The sequence below is a fragment of the Electrona antarctica genome, assembly GCF_951216825.1.
Source record: "Electrona antarctica genome assembly, chromosome: 5".
Lineage (NCBI taxonomy): Eukaryota > Metazoa > Chordata > Actinopteri > Myctophiformes > Myctophidae > Electrona > Electrona antarctica.
Window position 1 is genome coordinate 16,741,201 of NC_136810.1, and position 24,331 is coordinate 16,765,531.

General features: G+C 42.0%; 1 protein-coding gene across 1 annotated transcript; it reads left to right on the plus strand.

Annotated features, from left to right (window-relative positions):
• The first annotated feature begins 366 nt into the window (after nt 1-366).
• Nucleotides 367-10,130, plus strand: LOC306923023 (peroxisomal succinyl-coenzyme A thioesterase-like). Its single transcript, XM_079500977.1, has 10 exons — nt 367-820; nt 1,289-1,388; nt 2,213-2,403; nt 2,666-2,835; nt 4,656-4,775; nt 6,672-6,754; nt 7,486-7,579; nt 8,078-8,158; nt 9,034-9,175; nt 9,413-10,130. Exons 1-10 carry the CDS (start codon nt 625-627, stop codon nt 9,544-9,546), a joined length of 1,311 nt encoding a protein of 436 aa, XP_079357103.1. The 5' UTR covers nt 367-624; the 3' UTR covers nt 9,547-10,130.
• The last annotated feature ends 14,201 nt before the right edge of the window (nt 10,131-24,331 follow it).

Genomic DNA, 24,331 nt, shown 5'->3' on the forward strand with positions numbered 1-24,331 from the left:
ATATCAATATCTACAAGGGACGTTCAATATTTAGGGACGTTCCAATTCCTAGGGTGATGATTTATCCCCCTACCCCTTGACACTCATTATGAAGGGACAAGGGGAAGGGGCAAGGGATATGGGGTAGGGCCAAGGGCTGAGGGGTAGGGTTAAAAAAGGAATTGGGAAAGGGCCATAGTGTTGCGGTAAATGCATTACAAAAAAAGCAAGCCGAATTGCTCACTTTAGGTCAGGATCTAACTTTAAAACTAAAACAATTGCGCCGTCTGGTGGTGAGCGAGTATTTTAGTTATGTCATAAAGCTCCACCTCTTCTTGAATATAAGGAAATCCATGCTTTGGAAAACGTTGTTATTGTTGGTGTTATTGTTGGAAACCATTCTAAATGCTAGTAGTCTGACAAGCCTGATCTAGTGATAAACGTGTTGGCTTTATCTCGTGAATAGGATAGCCACGGAAAGACACATGAAGCCATGTAAACAAACAGTTACAGACAGAGACAGCAGCTGCTATGACGTTTCCACGTGAACTTTGATACCAGCTTGAGCTGGCTCATAGTCCGTTAAAGTGATCCTGAAGACTTGACACTTTCAAGACTCACAGTTCAATATAGGGTGGTGAGAAGATGGCGAAAACATCTCCCCCTTTGCTTTCTGTTCAGCCGTCAAGGGGGCTGCTGGATGAAAGGTTGACTGTACTCGTGGTGAGGAATATGTCACCAGTCCAACACCTGACTTTACACTCTCTTCTGCAGTCAGATGACGGGGACTACTGGGAGGCCTTTGGCCATTACACCAGTGATGCAAGAGGAGATGTGAATGGTAGGCATTCATTCATATGCTACATTATAAAGTAGGCCTATTACGTAACATATCAACAATAGTACAATCAAAGTAAGCAGTTTACCTACCATATTTTTTCCTGTAGGGGTATTTTATTTGGATCGTAGTGGGCATGCTATTTCCTCACAGGGATCGTAACAATATTGTTGATTGATTGATTGATTGATTGATTAAATAAATACTTGATTGTTAATAGGAACACACAAAGCCCAAGGGGCTTGTTTGCATTGTGGCACTGTGTATTCAATTCATTAAGAGTAAGAAGTTTAAAGACATACAAGCATACAATAAACAAGACATACAGCACACATTTGGCGGGTGGGGAAGCAATAATATGTCAAATTTGTAATGACCCTTTTTGACATATTATTTCTTATAGCAGCTTTAAGGGCTTTTCCAGGACCATAACAAATGGCATTGTATTGGATTCCTCCCCATGTTTCCTAGTGCTCAGAGATGTGTGTTTGGGGGGGACCTATGATGGGGTGGAACCCATGGGTCTGATCTGGAGCCTGAGACCAGTGCCGGGCAGTAGAACTGGACTACGGTAAGAACATTCAGTAAAGAGATGGTGAAACAGGGGGATGGGACATGAGACTTTGAGGTGGTGGTGTGTGTGTGTGTGTGTGTGTGTGTGTGTGTGTGTGTGTGTGTTTTATTTTATTTTTCTTATTTCTTTGCTGTTTTCAACATGTCTGTCTATAAAGCACTTTGTAACTATTTTTTTGGAAAATGATGATGATAAAAAAAATGATAAAACCAGAATGATCTCATCGCTATCCACGCCCATTAAAAAAATATATGTTCTTTAATGAAGTGAAACGAAATGAAGAGTGTCAGGCTAATTTCCAGAGACATTTAGCCGGAATATGAATTCATACATACGATTTCTAAGAACTACAAAACAAACAAACAAACAAAAAAAACAGCTTGCAAGGTAGATATTGAGTATTGTGGCACATACTGCAGCCACAACATATCACTTGCACTACAGACTACACCATATAGGTATTTTAAATAATGTTCTCATGGCATCACTGTGAGCTACAGTACTTGAAGTCTCCACAAGCTTTCTTTGTTGTACCTTGTGAAGTGTGCGCAGTATAAAGTACTGTAGGCCTACAGCAGTGGTTCCCAAACATGACAAGCATGACAAACAAGACCCAAAAGAGAAATGATATGTTTGTCCGGGACCTTGTAGATCTGATTCTTTAAACTTTTTAAAATCTTTTGAAGTAATATATATTTATTTTAAATGTAGTAAACGGAAAAAAGGAGATATTTACTCGCTAGCCATAGGAACTGGACCCCGACCCACTGCTGTGCAGTAGGCTATGCCTCTGAACAGAGACACCTCTCTTGTGAACACAGGTTTAGGAAACAGCATGTCCAGAAGCCCACGGAGATCACCATCTCACTGTACAAACACCATGTGAGTGAGGGCTTTAAGGAACAGGCAGCGCTGGCCAGTGTTGTCATAGAGCGCTGGTACTTGGCTCCTGGAGTCCAGAGGGTTGATGTCACTGAGGGTGGACTCACAGCAGCCCTCTTTCTGCCACCGGGTACGTAAACATCAAATCACAGAGCACCGAAGAAGACTGATGTAATTTACACATCCTACCTCGGTCACGTTCGCCATATTCGCCACCAAATTCATTAACTTTAAGCCAAAAACTAAAATTTGAGTTACCGACAATCATAAACGATACGGATGAATGAGTGACACCAGGACATCGTTACTCTCTATTATTGCACACCTCATTACACAGGAAAAGCCATTCTGCCCCAAGTGATTGTTGACTGGTTGTTTTTGTTTTTTTTAAGGCCCTGGACCTTTCCCAGGCCTGTTGGACCTGTGGGGGGGAGGCGGGGGTCTGCCAGAGTACCGCTCTTCCCTCCTGGCATCTCACGGCTACGCATCTCTTACCTTGGATTACATGACCCCCAAAACCATTGGAGGTACAACTGCTCATGTAGGGAACGACTACTTTGAGGTAGGTACTGCGTATAGGTGTTTGTGAGAGCGTATGTATGCATGTGGCTGTGTTTGTGTAACTATGTGTTGGTGTGTATGTTTATTGTAAACACGTCCTTCCTGTGGGTGTTTACCGTATCGTGGTAGGAAGGTTTGCGTGCCACAATGACGCTGAAGGCTATACTGTCCGGAGTTTCAAAGCTCCTGGCAGGTTCAAAGACCCTCCCTCCCTTTTAGGTTAGGCGTACAGAGCTAACAACCCCAGCCTGTAAAAAAGCTATTGTTACAGAAACATACAGTACTGAAATGATCATAATACTGTACATATACATTATACCTAGCCTTTATTTTGGAAAGCCCTACCTGTTGACCTAAGACATGCAAAACCTTCTTTTGTTTTGGCATTTTTGCCTTTATTGATAGGGTACAGTAATTAGACAGGAATGGGGGAGAGAGATGGGGGGGAAGACATGCGGCAAATGCCGACGGGCTCGCGACTCGAACCCGCGGCACGCCATCAGGCTGGATTACCGGCATAGGTGCCTGGACCGCTCAGCTGCGGCCCAGGCCCAGTTTAATCTTTGTATTTTGTGTTTTATTGATTATATAGGTCTATTTTACATACTTTGTGGATACTGTGCTATTTTATCTTTTGTTGTAATTTATCTGTAATATTTATTTATGTTGCTCTTTTACCCTTTGCACTTTGTAACTATGTTTGTAAAAGCGCTATTACAAATTAATTCATTATCATTAAATACATTGTACTGTAGGTAAGGGGAGTAGACTACTGTATAAAGGAGCGCAAGGGTGATACATATTCACTGCTTGGTCAACTGTCATGTTATATATTCTTTATTTGTTTATAGATATTGAGTTTGGCATGAAGTTAAAATATGAAACCTTAATTGTTTGACTGAAATGCAATGTGTAATATAATATAATATAGGACAAAGATAGCCAAGGTTCATATAGAGAGACGTGACTCGGATGTGTTGCAAATGTCTGGGCAGCAGACTGGGTATCCTGTTGCCTAAGGCTGGATATGTTTTCATTTTTTACCCTGTGTAATGTTTTAATGTCATAATAGCAATTACCATGTGTGGATGTCCAACAGTGTGTATGCACACAGGCCATGAAAAAAAGAACAGGGCTCGCAACTCCAATTTTTATTCACAGCAGCATGTTATAATGTGCGGGCATGTATTGCAGGCTTTTTCAATTAAACTTACATGAAAAAAAAGGCTGCAAGGTCGAAACGTGGTATTATAAGTAACGTGCTGCTGTGAATAAAATTTGGAGCATTGAAAAGTGAGTGAGTTGCGAGCCCCCCTCTTGTTTTCATGATTCTGTTTTTGCAATTTGGCTCAGCACCAAAAAAGTGGAGGATGTACGTTACTTTTCCTTTGAATGTAGCCTATACATAAACCACACATACCTGTATTGACCCCTATCGAAAGTGCCATTGGAATGGTTATCTTATAACATATATTTTAGAACAAACTGGAGATAGACGACAGTACGACACCAATCCTGTCTAGTGACTTTTCAAAACATGTTGATGACTGAGTATCGTGCAAAAAAATACAATGGTTACACCACATTGTCAGTCTTTGCATTGAATTCTTATTGTGAAAGTTGTGATTCTTTAGATTAGATTTGATTAGTGTCCTTAAGGGAAAAATCATTTTGCTCTGTTAGAAGAGTTGAGTTTGGAAACTGTCACGTACAAATGGCCAGTGTTGAGAACCACCGCTTCAATGTTTACATGTCATTGTTTTCATCATTATTCTTATATGAAACACTGTGGTGGTGTTTCTCTCCTGTCTTTTTGATCAGACTGCATTCACGTTCCTAAAAGAGCATCCTCAGGTGTGCAGTGACAGGATTGCCATGATGGGCTTGTCTTTCGGGGCCTCTGTGATGTTGGGACTGTCTGTGTACTCCACAGTCATTAAGGTATGGACATGATGTGTACTCCACAGTCATTAAGGTATGGACATGACGTGTACTCCACAGTCATTAAGGTATGGACATGATGTGTACTCCACTGTCATTAAGGTATGGACATGATGTGTACTCCACAGTCATTAAGGTATGGACCTGACGTGTACTCCACAGTCATTAAGGTATGGACATGACGTGTACTCCACAGTCATTAAGGTATGGACATGACGTGTACTCCACAGTCATTAAGGTATGGACATGATGTGTACTCCACTGTCATTAAGGTATGGACATGACGTGTACTCCACAGTCATTAAGTTATGGACATGATGTGTACTCCACTGTCATTAAGGTATGGACATGATGTGTACTCCACAGTCATTAAGGTATGGACCTGACGTGTACTCCACAGTCATTAAGGTATGGACATGATGTGTACTCCACAGTCATTAAGGTATGGACCTGACGTGTACTCCACAGTCATTAAGGTATGGACATGATGTGTACTCCACAGTCATTAAGGTATGGACCTGATGTGTACTCCACAGTCATTAAGGTATGGACGTGATGTGTACTCCACAGTCATTAAGGTATGGACGTGATGTGTACTCCACAGTCATTAAGGTATGGACGTGATGTGTACTCCACAGTCATTAAGGTATGGACATGATGTGTACTCCACAGTCATTAAGGTATGGACATGATGTGTACTCCACAGTCATTAAGGTATGGACATGATGTGTACTCCACAGTCATTAAGGTATGGACATGACGTGTACTCCACAGGCATTAAGGTATGGACATGACGTGACGTGTACTCCACAGTCATTAAGGTATGGACATGACGTGTACTCCACAGTCATTAAGGTATGGACATGACGTGTACTCCACTGTCATAAAGGTATGATATGACCTGATATGAATGGCTGTGTACTCCTAGACTCGCATAGCCAGCCTTCATCTGCCCTTGCAATGCATACGTACATATATGGTGTATATGTACGTATATACATATACACGTATGTATCTACAGTAATCATACTGTAGATTCTACAGTATGATTTTGGTGACTCTGTGACATCTGTGATCCATGATGTCAGTGATCTATGACATCAGTACCATGACGTTACACATCACAGGCTGTGAAGACCAAGATGCCACAGCAGGGGGTGCAGTGCCCGATGCCGAGTCGGTCGGACCCACGGTCGTCCAGAACCGCCCCAAAAAGGCCTCTGCCCGGGCTCTGGATCGGGCCCCTGCCCAGCGTCCATATATGGAGCTGGCCTGTTCTGACCTCACAACACTCCATATTTGGGCATGCCTGACACATGCCTTAAGGTCATTACACACTGGCGAATTAGCGACGCGAATTAAAAATTCGACACCGGAGCGAACACCGGAGCGAACAAATAAAGAGCGAAAACGGTCGCATTTTCGCACATTCGCACATTCGCCACTGATGTGGAAGCTTGCATTGACTTCAATTGGTTTTAAAAAAAGGCGAATTATTCGCACGAATAAATCGCGTCGCTAATTCGCCAGTGTGTAATGACCTTTAGACAGACATAATATCTGGGTGGGTGGGGCATGCATTTCCAACTTGCATCGTTCCAAGTAGGCCGCTCTAGTGTACATAAAAGCATAAACCATCACCACCTAGAACTATTTTCCTCATCGATTGCTGATTGAAAATCCACAACAGACCCCACTGTCCTAGATTTGATTAATTTACACACATCGACCATAACGCAAGTTATCAGAATCGGTAATCGGGAAGATTTTTTTTGTATTGCTTTCTCTATACCGCCGTAACGGTTTCTAGTTTCTTCCAGCACAGAGATATACGGAAGTGAACTGCATGAATCATCATGCATTCATTATTTATAATGTTTATATGTTTTCGTTCAGCCCAGGTGTTTGGTGAGTGTGAGTGGGAGTCATGTCCAACCTGTCAGAGGAACCCTCTCTGAAATCCTTCATGAAATTAACAAGTAGGCTGTTTCAAACTTGCTTTTCTATCAAATAACTTATTCTCTACTGCCTGTGTGCCTTAATAAGACATAGAAACATACTAGAAACAACACCCACGTGCAAAGCATTAGCTTTTAGATGCACAGTGCTGCAACCTGTGGCCAGAGAAAGTAATCCATGTTCAACTGGCAGGTTTTATAGAGAATTAGGGGCAGGACAAACACAAATCTATACAATTATTTAATTAGATGCAAAAAAACAGCATGCCCCTTAGTGCAGGATGCTTTGGAAAAATAGAGTTCATGTGATTGTGAATGACGCATTGTGAGCTTGTAGATGGGCTATTTTGGCCAAATCTTCCGCCCCAGACTGTTGGGGTTTGAGTGGTCAACAAAAATGTAATTTTAAGATTATCTCGAATCTCGATAGTCGATAACATCGTAAATCCTTTTGGTCACATGAACTTTTCATATCTTCCCAGTTCCCATTGCTACAATGCACACACACACACACACACACACACACACACACACACACACACACACACACACACACACACACACACACACACACACACACACACACACACACACACACACACACACACACACACACACACACACACACACACACGTTGATTTTAACACAAAAGTATAAGAGATAGCCTGGCATTGCAGTGCCCAGTCTATCAAACATTGAACTTTTCCTGTGGCTTCGGAACCGGAATTGACTTTTCATTTCCTCCAACTAGAAATGCCAAGAACACAAGATATGACGAGGAGAATCGACTTATCTGGCACGATCTGCTTCTGCCCATTCCAACTGATCCCGCCAAGAAAGTGGATGTAAGTATGTGTGCTGATGTTGGGGACATGATTTATCCCTGCTTTTGGTCAGACTGTTTAAAATGCATACATTTCCTTTTGAGACTGTCTGATATGTATGATGATATAATTCAACAATTTACCCTGGTGTCCTAAATTTGGGCTAGGGATGTTAACAATTAATCTTAAATCGATTAATCGCCGTTAAGAAATTCTTCTAACTTATAGTTAACAATTAATAGAAAATTGTTAACTATAAGTTAGGGATGCAATAATTTGCATCCCTAATGGGCCCAAATATATTTTGTCAAAAATGTTCCAAAAGTAGCAGATCTGCGAGTCACTCAATGTGACATTTCATTAGCTTGTAGATGTTGTTGTACAAAGAAGTACAGTATAAGAAAACATGCCCCACCCCTCTGATGAGGGGAAAAAACAACAAAATGCTAGACAGAAAACCCAGCAAAGACTTGATCGCTGTTTCTCCTTCAGTGATGCATTGTTTCTTTATCCTACCAGGTTGGCCAGCTGCAATGTCCTCTTCTACTGCTTGTGGGTGAGGATGACCAGAACTGGCCTTCTGCAGAATCAGCTGAAGATGTGAGTTCCTGCCTTTTACGTACTTGTGCAAGCATACTGTACATAGTCATCTGGATTAAACAGGACTGAAATTTGTGCTAGAGTAGCCTTTAGTATGTGACCCCTCTAATAACTCAAAATGACAAGGAAGTATAGCCTTGGAAACAAACAGTTCCAGAGCCATGAGGCCCATAGTTCAGGAGCCCATCTCCTGTTTCTGTAGCATGAGGCAGCTTATACACGTGACGTACGGTACACCCCCTGGACATGACCTAGTAGGCCTATGTCGCAGGGATTTACCCCCAATCCAACCCTTGATGTTGAATGCCAAACACTGCAGGTTTTTTTTGTCTTTGGTGTGACATTACAAACGCAAATAAAATGTACAGGTCAGAGATTACTTAAGTACTCCATGCATGGCAAATTAATGTACTCGTGTAAGAGGACAACATCCATTAGCACTTTGTTCCCATTCGAATCAAGAGCTTAGTGGATAAAAAATGTCATGTCATGTCATGTCATGTCATGTCATGTCATGTCATGTCATGTCATGTCATGTCATGTCATGTCATGTCATGTCATATCCATCTATGTTGAATATTATAGTATCAGAAGACTGAAGCTGTCTGGCTTTTGTGTGTGTTTATATCCTTGACATTTATTTAATTGAATATTTTCTTTCTTTGATGTAGCCTTGCTGAAATTATTCAACTGCCGAATAAACAAATTCATGAATTAAATGAATTCACAACACAAACAGATACTGAAAAACATGCTGGCCTAGGGCTTCTTCCAGTTAAAGAACCTAAATAAAGAATTGCCAAAACTTAGAGGTGTGTTTGAGACGTTTGAAGCACAGTTTGCTACAATGAAAATACCCCCTCTTCTTTCCCCAGATGAAAGAGATGATGGAGAGGGCCGGCAACAGTCACCTGTTAACCATCCTGTCTTACCCCGGGACAGGCCACCTGATTGAGCCTCCTTATAGCCCTCACACCCGCTATAGTAACTTCATAGCAGGCGCTCAAAGGAAGAAAGGTAGGAAATTGCGCTACAGGTGTGCATAAATGCATCGGAAACACCGCTCACCCCAAGGGCGAAGCAACATTTTTCAGCTTGACTTTGAGAACGAACCCATTATAAGTGGTGCTGTGTGAGTCTTCGTTGACAGATCATGTGTAATGCTAGATACAAGCTCAGCCTCTCACCAATATGTTGCTTTACGGATGGCCTCTGGCATCACAATAATTGCCCTCATGCTTGTTTCCATTGCAGTGGTAGCTCTATGGGGAGGGGAGACAACGCCTCACAGTCACGCACAGGAAGATGCCTGGAACAAGACACTGCACTTCCTGGAGGAGAACCTTTATCGCAGCACAGACACCTCGGTGCCTTCATCATGTCTGTGATGCTTTCCTGGTTTTAAAGACCTACTGTAGTGAAATGAAAAATACGTTTTTCACACTTTTAGACCACACCTAACAATGGATGCCCAAAACAATGGGGACATTCATTTATATAAAAAGTCCATAAAATTGAATTGTAATTCCAAACACAGGTGGTTTTGATTATAAAATTGTAGATAATGCTATTTTTGAATGTTTTATTATTGTGATGCCCCACACATATACATAGACACACTGATTGTGTAGTGGTTAAGGGAACACCTGCCTAATTGTCTCCCTGTAGGTGAGCCTTGGTGGGGCATTCCATCTTGATCGCTCATTGGAGAGCACCTGGGCCTCCAGAGAGCTATAACAGCAATGTCCCTGCCATTCACACCTGCTGTCTGTGCCTCCACTCCCTGCTTGCCTCCATGTTCTAACCTCTGTAGTTATGTTTGCCTTATATTCTTTCCATCCACACACAGACCACACCATGTTCCACACATCCACCACCACCACCACCACCACACCACTGATTACTGACTCCACACCTCATAGGATCCGTTGCCTTATTATTATGTTGCCCTTAATTCAGTTCTCGCAGTTATAATGTCTAGGTCTATTTTATAATAAATACATACAGTTTTGTACACTGTTGCTTCGTCTCCTGCCTCCCAATCTTTGCCATAGCATGAGCCAGCTATGACATTATTAAATGTTCAAACATTCTTAGGGACAAATATAGGGTAGGTTTAAAGTGGAAACCAAAGTAATGAGAAAGAAAGAGAAAGAGATTTTTTTTAATCATATACTCAAGTTGTCCTACACTTGATAAAGCATCTTTCACTTGTAGTTGAGTACATATACTTTAACTACTACTGTACTGGGATTAAGTACTTTGTCCACCGCATACAGCAGTGTATGCATGTGTTTCACAGGGATGTTCAGTTTAGGGATGGGATGATAATTGTTATCGTTTTATTTTATCGTGATGAAGAACACTCACAATAATCATAATCACAATAATATCCCTTCGTCATACACTAGGATGAAATCACTTTTGTTGGGCTGCAAATTCAGTACCACTTAAACCCTCTAGTCTATACTTGATAAGACTGATCTGTAAAGAATGCATTTGGTGCTCTCTTATTTCACTCTACACAAATCGACTTTGTACATAGACGATCTGCAAGTTGTCACAACTTGTCAGCTTGCAGATCAGCAATCGTTGGTGAACATTCCCCCCATAAAAGGGATGCTGGGTGTTCAAGTGGTTCAGTCAGATAACTCACGAATAGATTTAACCAATATTTATCATAGAATGATACAAGAGTGCATATAATATTTTACCTTGGCGTTTGTCTCTGCTACATTTTTCTCCCTGCTCGGCACAATTAAACACCATCATTAAACTTTAAGAGTAGGGAGATAGATATACAATAATAACCCTCCATTGGTAAATCCACACAAGAAAATTAACCATTCATTCACTCACTCACTCATTTATATTTATAATAACATTCATAATGACATTAATATAACATTCATTAGAACATTCATGATAAAGCAGAGTGTAAACACATTCATTATTTATAGACTAATACCACTATGTAGCCGCGGCCAATACAGTCGGGGGCCTAATGCAGTATTCAGTCAAACACTTGTTCTTATTGGACGAGATATTCTTAAGCCTCATCACACAATTACTGTATGCATTGTGTAAGAGAATGGCCAGTACCTGTATCTGGATTGTAGGCCTGGCCAATGTTGGTGAAAATGTTTTTGAAAACCAGTGTGGTTTCATTGTTGAAGGGTCCAACATTTCCTACATCTGTCTGCAGCCCAGTGGAGAACACTACCTGTTTTCTCTCTGTGAACACAGATAAACAACAAGGTTTCTTTTAAGAAATTCTCATTATGTTTCAACCTATCGAACTGTTGAAGAAGGAATGTTCTGATAGGAAAAGATTAATTCACCTGACTTCTCTCTTCAGGTTCAATACATCATTCTTTAATGCTGTAAACACACATTTAAACATTTATAATCGTTTTATGAAGTAAATAAAATCAGCAAGGCTACACAATCTCAGTCTTCGAGGCCGACATGTCATTCTGCAGTGCTGTAAGTGTAAAGACACATCAATTGAACATTTTAATAATTTTAATCATCTTTTTCATATAGTAAACATAAACAGAGCAAGGCCACATCAAATTAATTGGCGAATACTCCTCTCTCTACAGATTGCATGTCAACTCACAGCACAAATACAGTCATAAATGTGTGCGGATGACACCACAGTACGATACGAGAGCTCATAATTGACTAGGAAAAATGAACAAGAACTAGCCGCAATTTGCAACTCTAGATTTTTTTATAATGGGATGAATCTAGAGTTGCAATACCCTCCATTGACTCCCCACTCATCATTTTGCGTTTGCGATCTGCTTGTCTTAAACGACGTTAAACTCACCAACATTGCAGCTGTAGTCCAAGCTTGAATTATTCTCTTTCAATCTGCCGAGCTTGTTTTTCATAAAAATCCCCCATAGACATGTTATGAGCTACTTTATTCTGTCAAGAAGAAGAAATGTTGGAGTTTGGAAGCGCTCGTTTGTATTAAGGGGTCGCGCTGCTGCCTCCTGCATTATGTGCAAATGCGAAACAGATGCATGCAGGGACGTTCAGTGACTTACGACGAGCGCTTCCAAACTCCAGCACTTAGAAAAAGAATCACTTGCACAGAATTTCTTGACAGAAAGTAGCTCATAACATGTCTACGGGGGATTTTTATGAAAAACAAGCTCGGCAGATTGAAAGAGAATAATTCAAGCTTGGACTACAGCTGCAATGTTGGTGAGTTTAACGTCGTTTAAGACAAGCAGATCGCAAACGCAAAATGATGAGTTGGGAGTCAATGGAGGGTATTGCAACTCTAGATTCATCCCATTATAAAAAAAATCTAGAGTTGCAAATTGCGGCTAAACAAGAACATGCATTCTCCCTTTTACACAACAATCTTGTGTGTCGATTATATATATTTTTTCTCAAAAAATGTGCCAGGTAATCAATGAAGCCAGCAGCTATTCCTAATCATTAGTAAAAGTTAAAGATTAATCACCCATTTGACTTGGTGTCCTCTCTGACACGGATAACGTGGAGCTGTTGCCATCTGTGTATTTTAATTTTCCAGAAGTCAGAGATATCCCATCGCTCTTGTGGGGATTATGCACCTGTCCTAAATATTTAGTCCATATTCATTGCAAGGCTGACTTATTTGGCCTCAATGCTGGGCAAAACTAAAACTTGCATGGTGGTTTACGGCTGCTTTGCTGCCTCGATCAGATCTGGACCAGTTTATCATCAAATAACCATCCATGAATACCTCTAGCAGAAAATATTGATCCTGTCACAGTCCGCTTCATAGCCCTGGGCTGTGTTAATAGGCCTATCTATTTTTGGACCTCTTAGTTCTCTTTTGTTCTTGTTGCTGTGTCTTGGTCTTGTTAGTCTGTATCTCCTCTGGTGTATCTGGTGTATCTTATTTTGAAAAAAAGATTTCTTGAGCTTCCTGTCCCCTTGGTGTTGTTACCTGTCTTGTCTCCACCAGAGCTAGTTTAGAACTAGAAGACAGGGTGATGACACCCGTTGATCTCCCTCAAAAACACAGGATATGAATGGGGCTCGTTGCTGAACAGTTTGGAACTTCAGCACGATTCATGATAAGGTTGTGACACACGACCACCATCACACCTGGCCAATAACCAACCCGCTTTCTCTCAATTCTCTGTGACAAGGTTTAGACAATCCACTGGTGTTACACTGAAGTGCAACTGTTATTTGTTGAAGTAGATACTCTTTCTCTCTCCTGATTGGATAACATTGGTATTCTGCTCTGAAAATATATTTTCTGTATACTAAAGTCACCCCGTTACTGAACACTCTAAATATAGAGCTATTTCTCACCTTTCACAGGATGTGTACTTACTTTTTCACAGCACTACACACACAGCACGGAAAGCTTGTGTGTGAGAACACATGTTTCTGACAAATGTAAACAGCAAGCATTCTGGGCAGGAAAATGTAAAACAATTTTACGCTTTCAAAAAATAATGTTCAAACATACTGTAGGGTTAGGATTAGTTTTATGGTTTGTTTGGTTTAAATTTTAAATACAAATTTTAAAAAAAAGTTAGATCACTCCGGAATAGCCAATGAGCTACTACAAACGTTATGCAAAGCTCGGCCAATCACAACGGAAGTTCGATTCGATTATTCGATTACTCCGGAGGAAAAATAAATTGTCACAATAACAATAGTCTGGTTAATAATAATCAGTAAGACTCTTCAGCTCAGATTGACCATTAAAGGTGTAGTGAAATGAAAAATACGTTTTTCACACTTTTAGACCATCTCCGTGATCATCATATGGGCATACCCAACAATGGATGCCAAATAAAATGGGAAAATTCTCATTTTGGTGTGTTTTTATATCAAAAGTCCATAAAAATATTTTTTTTATTACTTCCTGAAAACGAAAACGTGCTGCGTGATGACGTGTCGAGGCCCACAGCGATAAAAGCCAATAAAAATGAAGCTCACCCGTTTAATTCCCCATATCTCCGCATCCGACCAGCACAGGCTGCACAGCTGCTACTGATTACAGAAATCTTCCGTTTTTATTCCCATTCAAGATAACATCCAGAGAGTGTATTAGCCTACTCGGTTTCAACTTAATCATCACGCTAAAAGATGTATCTGAAAACATTATCGGGTAGAAATAAGCCACATAAGAGTAAACAGGTAAAGCTGGCCGACTATCTGATTTGTAAACAAACATCCACACGCTGTCCTGCGTAGCATAGCTACCGTCCCTAGCTACCGTCCGATCCCCTGAAGGGATGCGACGCTCTGATTTGTTCAGAAACTTCATAGCGGTGTTTCAACTTGAGACCGTCTGAAACTTCAAAATAAAATGTCCACCATTTCCGTTTCACTACGCCTTTAACCATTTATTGCAAAACTAATGCATTTAGTATGGCGGTGTGGCTCTGCTCATGTGATATCCCAGATTATCTGTTTTCCGAGACACAGCTCTGATATCAACAACAAGCCCCAGAGCAGAGCATAAGATAAAGACATTTCATCAACAACATAACTTTCAATGCATTTCATATACCACATAGATACTGTGCATATCACATGATCATAAATACAATACAATCCATAAAACACATTATAATCACAGATATCCAGTAATACGATATAGTATGATATAGTACCAGTAATACGCCTTAAAGGGTAAGACCACTTTTGTAGAGGTTTGGGTTGTTTTCTTACCTTATTATGGGCAAACTAGTCCATTCCATGAGTTATTTCGCTCCGTTGTGTTGTTTATTAGAAATTTGAGAAATAAAAAAAGTCGCTCATTGACTTCCATTGTAACAGGGAAACAGCTCTCAAAGTCAGTCTTTTAGCACATGAACCAACGCAACAAAAGCTGATTCTGACCGTTTATGACACCAGGAAAACTCATACGGTTTTATTTTTAATAAAAAATTTCAACTTTGTCTTGTTTTGATTAATTTGTGTAGAAAGAAGATCCGGTAGGTATGCCTACACCGACCGAATCACTGCTGTGAAAAACGATCTGATTGGACCAAAACTGTACACCACTTCCTTATTGGAAATGACGGGGATGTAAACACATGGATTTGATCTCGTCCGCTTGTCACTAAAAACATACACAATGGACGTGTTTGAGGGAGACACTTTAGAAGACACTTTAGAAGAAGTGTGTAAAGTGTCTGTGTCTGGGACTGCTCATATGCGAGGCTGCAGCTGGATGCATCTCAAACAGCGTGGAGACTTCTGTTTACAAACGAAACCTCGCAAGACGACCCGCGAGAGTTGGGAACGCCGTAGCACTGCTTCAGTCTATCTCCGACTAAAATAGTAACTTTATAAATCTATCTTAAAAGACGAAAATAAAACCGTATGAGTTTTCCTGGTGTCATAAACTGTCAGAATCAGCTTTTGTTGCGTTGGTTCATGTGCTAAAAGACTGACTTTGAGAGCTGTTTCCCTGTTACAATGGAAGTCAATGAGCGACTTTTTTTATTTCTCAAACTTCTAATAAACAACACAACGGAGCGAAATAACTCATGGAATGGACTAGTTTGCCCATAATAAGGTAAGAAAACAACCCAAACCTCTACAAAAGTGGTCTTACCCTTTAAAGGCGAGAAAGCGACCGCTAGGGCTGAGACACTCTACCGAAATAATGTCAAGAATGGGTAAAATGAATTCACTAATGAATTAATATCGATTAAACTCTACAACATTTCTCTTAGCAAAATACAAGCACGCCATTCCCGATGAAGCCGGTCGATTTGACATACTAGACCTGTACGTGCCCGTCGCAGTCGGCCAACGGCCTACTTGGGAACGATGCAATTTGTGATATAATATATAATTATATATATGTATATATATGTATATAATATACATTGTCATAGCACCCGTTTTAACTGTCAGCCGGTGTCCCACATGGAGATCTGTGTATGTGCCTGTGTGTATGAAGACTGCAAACTAAAAAGTGTACTTGGCAATCAATTCGGCACACTGGCAGAGCCTGATTGGTTGAGCCTCCATTGGCTGAGGCAGAGGCTGGAAATTGCACAGGTGAAAGGAGTTGGCCTCATTAGGCCCACTGGCAGAGCCTGGCCCGGCCTCATTAGGCCCACTGGCAGAGCCTGACCAGAGCCTTTTGTGGTGGTTCTGGAGAACCGTGGGTCTGACCGACTCGATACCTGGCACTGCACTCCCTGTGGGGGTGTGGAACGCGTGTGTCGAATGTGAAGTCGGTGGGTCAACCGGTTCTCGAGTTACGTGCATTACAACCGTACACACACACATGCACGCAGAGACGTGGCCCATTTATAGTAGGATGGCTCAAGTGCGTGCCGTCCAAACTGTGGGAGGAGTAGCGTTTCCAAAAAAAGGTTACTCTAGAAAGATTAATAAAGTTTTACAAGTACTATAGTCTAGTTGCCCTGTTGGGGCAACCACACTAATAAACTGTCTCAGCGATATTGTCAGGGAGTTGTCTTTGTGTCGTCACAACTGTAGCCTAAATAAACTGTCTCAGAAATGTGGAATATTTGGACAGCAGTAACATTAGCGTTTTCTCTCAGTCAGTTGATTCTTTATATCCATATGAGTCAAACCACCGCGATCATGGGAAATGGGTGGGAATGTCCCAGCGATCTTTATAATCTTAATAGGCTACTTAGGCACAAACCAACTAGATACCACATATAGTACAATCCATAAATCACATTTATAATAACAGAATCACCCATTACAGAACAAATGCCACAGAGAGGAGGTGAAGGAGAATTTGAATGTGAAGAGTAGTGACTGCTTAAAAGGACCACCTGATTGAATGTGGGCGTGAGTGAGTTAGCAGGCAGTGAATGAGAGTGAAGGGAGTTGACGTGGAGAGACAGCCTATTTAACGTCCTATGTCTACGTTGAGCGAGTTTGATTTGGAACTGACCATCCTGCTAGGAGGAGTTTATTAAAGTGTGACACGTGAAAATGGCGAAAATTGCAACAAAATGTCACAATAAATTCAAAATGGCTGACTTCCTGTTTGGTTTAGGTCATGGCGCCAAGATACTTTTTTGTTAGTCGGGACATGATACAGGTATGTACCAATTTTCATACATGTATGTGAAACCTTATTGTGGGGCTTCAAGCACAAACTTGTGTAGGGGGCTCTATTGAGCCATTAGTCCACGCCCCTTTTCGAGACAATTAAAATAGGTAATTTTTCGCCACTTGTGATGTGTGTGCAAAGTTCTGCAACTTTTCAAGTATGTTTAGCGTCTCAAAAACCCATTCATTTGGGGGGAATAATGAAGAATCATTGCGATTTCAATAGCGCTTCGCACTACTGTGCAGTACTGTGCAGTGGTCGGGCCCTAATAATAATAAGACTATTATTATTATGTCAAAATTAACCAACAAACTATATTGGCCAAATTTCTACCTAAGAAGCAGAAATTGTGAAAATATAGCCAATCTACATCGTTGCGAGCTTGTAGATCGGCTATTTTCTGTGGAGTCAAATTCAAAGTTTGGGAACGCTTGCTCTATAGTTGAGTGACTGCATCTGCGTCATTAGAACACAGATGAGTCATATGGCTCTTGCAGAGAGCGGGCACGTTGTTCGTAGTCATGCTGTGTGGGGCCATTTCGAATGGGGGCTGGCCTGTCAAAAAGCCCCCAGTCGTTTCTTTGGGTGGTGCAGGGTATCCCCCAGCAGGGATAATAATCAGTGGGGCTCTGCCGATGAGACCTGTAGTTGCTGTGTTCCTCTCGTTGCTGCATGTGCTGGACCTTGAGCTCAAGTCGATCCATACGTGAAAGATCTTCTGCCGTCCTCGGACGAGTCGGACCAATTAAGAAAGATCTTAATTGGTCCGCGGTACCAACGTAATAGGCAGACATGGACCCAATAGGGGTCAGAGAAGAGGCCGCGAGGAAGCCCGGTGTCTGTGGGAAATACTGCAGAGTGTGAGGTGAAGAAATCAAATTGGCGCAATGAGATTTCTCAAGCTCTAATGCGAACAATAAAGCATTTTCAATTGTATTCAAGCCTTGCTTGTAACAAGGCAGCTGAAGACATGGCTGGATTCCGTGAATGAACCTCTGGAACTTTTCCTTGGCCTTGGCATTTAGTCCATATGAGGGAAAAGCTTCCTCCACAAAATTGCTGATTCCTGCAGCAAACTCCGTAATTGTTTCATCAGGCTGGCGGATGGATCTGAAAATAATTTCCAATTTTCCTTTCACCTCTATGTAATCTTCCTTTGTTGTGGTGGATAGACTGTTCCAGTAAGCTAAAGCAGAAGCACCCAGGCATGTAGGCAGCAACCTAGACAAACTGTGCTCATTATAATTAGGAGCAGCACTCACAGCTATCTCAAAGCCTCTGCACCAAGAGGAGAAGTCCTCTTTTCCGTCCCCCATGAAAGCATGTCGGACAGGACCAGTGTCCGAGTCACTCAGCGGCACATCATTACTGCAATGATTGTGATCCATATTGTAACTGATGCACGTATAGACACTGCCAAAGAGTAAATAGCTGTTCAGGCTTTGCTGCTTAGGTATCCATTCTCAGCAAACACTGTACAACAAAACCCAGTGTCCTCTGTAGTTTCTTCACTGTAGCTTACTTGCAGTTCAGTTCCACACACAAGTCTATGGATATTATTTGCACAATCTTGCCGAAAACGTATTTCAGAAAAAAGAACAGACGTTGAAAAAAATTCTAACTCTTAGAAAATCAGAAAGGCACATCACACACAGGTGCGTCTACAAGATCAGACTCATGGTTGTGACACACGTTACTAAAATAACAATTTTAATCATGGGTCTAAAATAACATTAACACATATGTAGTGCTTCTTTCACCTGACAAATATCACTATGTGATAATTTCTTGTCTATTTGTCATGCTCCCTTTCTTTGTTGCCAAGGAACAGATTTAGGAACTGAACTTTCTGGTGGATTAAGTAATCAATGGAATTTATTGCTAGGATTATCCTCTCCTCTACTTTTCATTAATTCATCCAAACCTTCATTTATTCTCGAAAGACATTGAGGTTGCCCTCATTCGCAGTGTTGTCGAGATACATTGCAGTACAATGTCATGTTCACATCAATGATAAAACAAAACAGAAACAAAACATACATTTTCCTGTGTGAACGGTGTGATACACGTTTAAAAGCAGTTGCAGGCATGTGTGTGTAGGTCTGCAATCATGGGAGAACAGGTACTTTAATTTAAGCTGTAGATCATTCCAAGTGGTTGGGGCACTAAAACAAAAAGAGGCCAGTCGTGTGTCCTACATGCAGTGGTGGCCTTATATATGTTTCAATCGTTTCAATTGAAACAGGCCTCGAGCCTCCAGGCCCCCCCCCCCCCCCCCTCCAAAACAAAAACAAAAAACTACTAGTAGTAGTAGTAGTAGTAGTAGTAGTAGTAGTAGTAAAGTAGTAGTAAAGTAGTAGTAGTAGTAAGGTAGTAGTAGTAGTAGAAGTAATATTGTGCATTGCGTCGCAGCCTTCCAATCAGCCTTGTCAATTATTCAGCCTCATCCTGTACGTCCACTTACGTAGTTGGCAGCAGCTAGTAATCACTGCAGGTAATCGACCTGTCATGTCACATTGACCTGTGTTGTTTGGTTGTAATTGTTCCCACTTCCCAGTGTGTGCACGCAGCACTCACTGCACTATGCAATCGCAACTCACTGAGTTGCGATTGCATGCCTTCCAGTTATACCTTAAAGTAAAAAAATGTTTAATCAAGCTGCTTTTGTGTATTTTTCTACTTGGCTGTGTATGCTGTTCATGCTTTGAAGTCCGATAATACACACTGACAGAAGAAAAAAAAGGGGGGGGGGGGGGTTAAAATAATTATTAATTATTAAAATTATGACGAATGAATGGGCCTCCCGATCCTGCCTATATGTTAGGATTCCAATCCAGCAGAGATTTGATATACAATGGTAAAGTCCCATCAATTTCCTTAAAAATAAACCTCCCCACCCGTCCCCTCTGTCCGCCTCCCCCTACTCCCCCCTCTGCTCCTCTGTCTCCCCTTCTCCTCTGTAGAAGTCAGGCTTGGAGGAGGTGGACAGCATGCTGCGGAGGCCGAGGATCAGCGTGAAGGAGGTGTTGCTGGAGCTCGTTTCTGGAGGTCATTGTTTCCTGCAAGCAGTGGTGCAGGTCAAGTACTTATATTCTTTACTTAAGTAAAAGTATAAATACTGCAATGTAGAAATACTCTGTTACAAGTAAATGTCCGGTTATTCCAAATGTGTGTAGGGCCTCACTCAGACCTTTACTGCATTGCTGTATGCTTGTTGGATGAATGTTGTGTAGTGTCATGGCCGCCCCAATGCATTTCCAATGGGAGTCACGTGGTTTGACACAACATTTGTGTTGTATGAGGGGGAGGGGCACAGTCGAAACACAGCCGAAAGGCATACAACAGCTTGTAGTCCAAAATGTGGACTACAAACCATGTGAGGGGGAGGGGCGTTTCGACTGCGCCCCTCCCCCTCACACAACACAATGTTGTGTCAAACCATGTGACCTCCATTGGAAATACATTGGGCGGCCATGACACTACACAACATGCATCCAACGAGCACGAGAATTGCATTAAAGGTGTGAGCTCAGCCTAAATGTACGAAAGTATTTGGTATAAAAATGTACTTAAAATACCAAAGTAGAAAGTAGTCGTTATACAGAATATCGCGTTTCACAAGTTTTCAAATGTATTCAAATCTTTAAAAAAAAAAGGCAGATCTACATTTGCATCGCGACGCATGGTGAGCTTGTTGATCGTCTATTTCCAAATGGTCCAAATGTATAGGCTGAAGTGGTTAATGTATGTTTTACTAGTAACTAAAGTTTTCTAATAATTGTAGTGGAGTAAAAGTACAATATTTGCCTCTGAGATGTAGTGGAGTAGAAGTAAAAGTACTGGACATTTAAAATACTCAAGTAAAGTACAAATACCTCAAATTGTATTTTAATACAGTACTTTCCACCACTGCCTGCAAGTAAGGAATACTGTCAACCTGTCAGAATGAAATTAGTTGTCCCTGTTAAATAATCAATAATATTCTTGATGGAAAGAGAATGTGCATATTAAATGAATCAAGAAATAATGTCCCATGGAGTTCATTTTAACCCTTTCTTACACATATCCTGCACCCAGAAGGGCAACAACAGAAAAGAGCATAACTTTTGAAGGAAAGGAAAAGGAAATATAAACCAAAAGAGACAAATTAACATTTTTTTCCATACAATTTGGACCCAAGGAATTCATTATAATGTGGTCATTATTAAGATGCAAGCATCTTGGCTCTATTACAGGGAGGGGTGCTTCATGCTGTGATGCATTTTTGTGTAAATAAGGCCAAACCAGAGACTGTGTGGATATGCAATTTTGGATTGCATTTGGATTGCATTGCAATTCAGGGTGATTATGGCACCTCGGTTCCGTGTCGGTGGCTAATCACCCTGTCTGTGAGTTGTCGTCAGGTTGGACTTGGACTTTTTGCTTGACATAGACCTACCTGTGGATTATAGAGCACCGAAGTCCTGAAGTCACTCGCTCATCCCTGGTTCACAGAAGTTTTCTCTATGGAGAATAACATTGGGTCATCTTAAAATCGTCTCATATAACAATTGTGGTCAAAAAATAAACAAACTGTCTCGGCGATATTGTCTCTGTATCGTTTAAGTTTAAGTACCTGTTTTGCAGTGACCTATATATTTTGGTTAAAGCCTGCTTCTGTGGCCTTTGGCATGAAAACAACTGATAGCAACAGTGCTGTGCAGGAGGAGAGGTTAGGTAACTAGGTGAACAGTGCTGTGCAGGAGGAGAGGTTAGGTAACTAGGTGAACAGTGCTGTGCAGGAGGAGAGGTTAGGTAACTAGGTAAACAGTGCTGTGCAGGAGGAGAGGTTAGGTAACTAGGTGAACAGTGCTGTGCAGGAGGAGAGGTTAGGTAACTAGGTGAACAGTGCTGTGCAGGAGGAGAGGTTAGGTAACTAGGTGAACAGTGCTGTGCAGGAGGAGAGGTTAGGTAACTAGGTGAACAGTGCTGTGCAGGAGGAGAGGTTAGGTAACTAGGTGAACAGTGCTGTGCAGGAGGAGAGGTTAGGTAACTAGGTGAACAGTGCTGTGCAGGAGGAGAGGTTAGCTAACTAGGTGAACAGTGCTGTGCAGGAGGAGAGGTTAGGTAACTAGGTGAACAGTGCTGTGCAGGAGGAGAGGTTAGGTAACTAGGTGAACAGTGCTGTGCAGGAGGAGAGGTTAGGTAACTAGGTGAACAGTGCTGTGCAGGAGGAGAGGTTAGGTAACTAGGTGAACAGTGCTGTGCAGGAGGAGAGGTTAGGTAACTAGGTGAACAGTGCTGTGCAGGAGGAGAGGTTAGGTAACTAGGTGAACAGTGCTGTGCAGGAGGAGAGGTTAGGTAACTAGGTGAACAGTGCTGTGCAGGAGGAGAGGTTAGGTAACTAGGTGAACAGTGCTGTGCAGGAGGAGAGGTTAGGTAACTAGGTGGAGGAGGAGAGGTTAGGTAACTAGGTGAACAGTGCTGTGCAGGAGGAGAGGTTAGGTAACTAGGTGGAGGAGGAGAGGTTAGGTAACTAGGTGGAGGAGGAGAGGTTAGGTAACTAGGTGGAGGAGGAGAGGTTAGGTAACTAGGTGGAGGAGGAGAGGTTAGGTAACTAGGTGGAGGAGGAGAGGTTAGGTAACTAGGTGGAGGAGGAGAGGTTAGGTAACTAGGTGGAGGAGGAGAGGTTAGGTAACTAGGTGGAGGAGGAGAGGTTAGGTAACTAGGTGGAGGAGGAGAGGTTAGGTAACTAGGTGGAGGAGGAGAGGTTAGGTAACTAGGTGGAGGAGGAGAGGTTAGGTAACTAGGTGGAGGAGGAGAGGTTAGGTAACTAGGTGAACAGTGCTGTGCAGGAGGAGAGGTTAGGTAACTAGGTGGAGGAGGAGAGGTTAGGTAACTAGGTGGAGGAGGAGAGGTTAGGTAACTAGGTGAACAGTGCTGTGCAGGAGGAGAGGTTAGGTAACTAGGTGGAGGAGGAGAGGTTAGGTAACTAGGTGGAGGAGGAGAGGTTAGGTAACTAGGTGGAGGAGGAGAGGTTAGGTAACTAGGTGGAGGAGGAGAGGTTAGGTAACTAGGTGGAGGAGGAGAGGTTAGGTAACTAGGTGGAGGAGGAGAGGTTAGGTAACTAGGTGGAGGAGGAGAGGTTAGGTAACTAGGTGGAGGAGGAGAGGTTAGGTAACTAGGTGGAGGAGGAGAGGTTAGGTAACTAGGTGGAGGAGGAGAGGTTAGGTAACTAGGTGGAGGAGGAGAGGTTAGGTAACTAGGTGGAGGAGGAGAGGTTAGGTAACTAGGTGGAGGAGGAGAGGTTAGGTAACTAGGTGGAGGAGGAGAGGTTAGGTAACTAGGTGGAGGAGGAGAGGTTAGGTAACTAGGTGAACTCAGGCTGTCAAAAGGTTGCTGCAGCAGCGGCGTCTTCCAGCAACAACGTACCATCGCCATCGCTTCGCCGGACCAACCAGGGCCCGCTAACCTCCGCCACGTCGGTCCTCATCATCCTCAACCAAACATGTGGATTATCCCTTTATAGAGTATATATTAATAGAGAAGTCACTGGATTTCTCCTCCCATCCACTTGCATTAAGTTGCTCAAAAGCGCATGAGGCGATTTCACTCCTCCTTCCGGGTAGGAACAGAGTGCATTCTGGGATGGATTGGGCCAAACACATGAACGCGCTGGCCGCTGACTATCATTGTGCCATTTGCGTGCGTTCACGTATGAAACATAGCGTTCACGTGTCATTGCCCCAATAACATGAACGTGCGCAATGATAGTCAACGGCCCAGCACTGGCTCGAGCTGCAATACCAAATTCGGCCACTATGTCTATTTCGCCTCATAGCTGGGTCCAAATTCGTCCGAAATCAACAAGATCGTGCACTTGGTGACAAGTTTTTGATTTTTGGCATGGTGTTAGGTATGGTTATAAGGTTTTCAAAAACCATCGCAAACGAGTTTGGCTCGCCCCTAGTGGTCTGTTTGCAATGAATCTAAAATTAAAGTATATGTTTAAAAACCAAAATAATTGATAAAAGAGATTTTCCAATGGATTCTATTAGTATTGGGTATGCTAAATAACATACAAAAAAATTGGGGAAAAGTAACTTCTG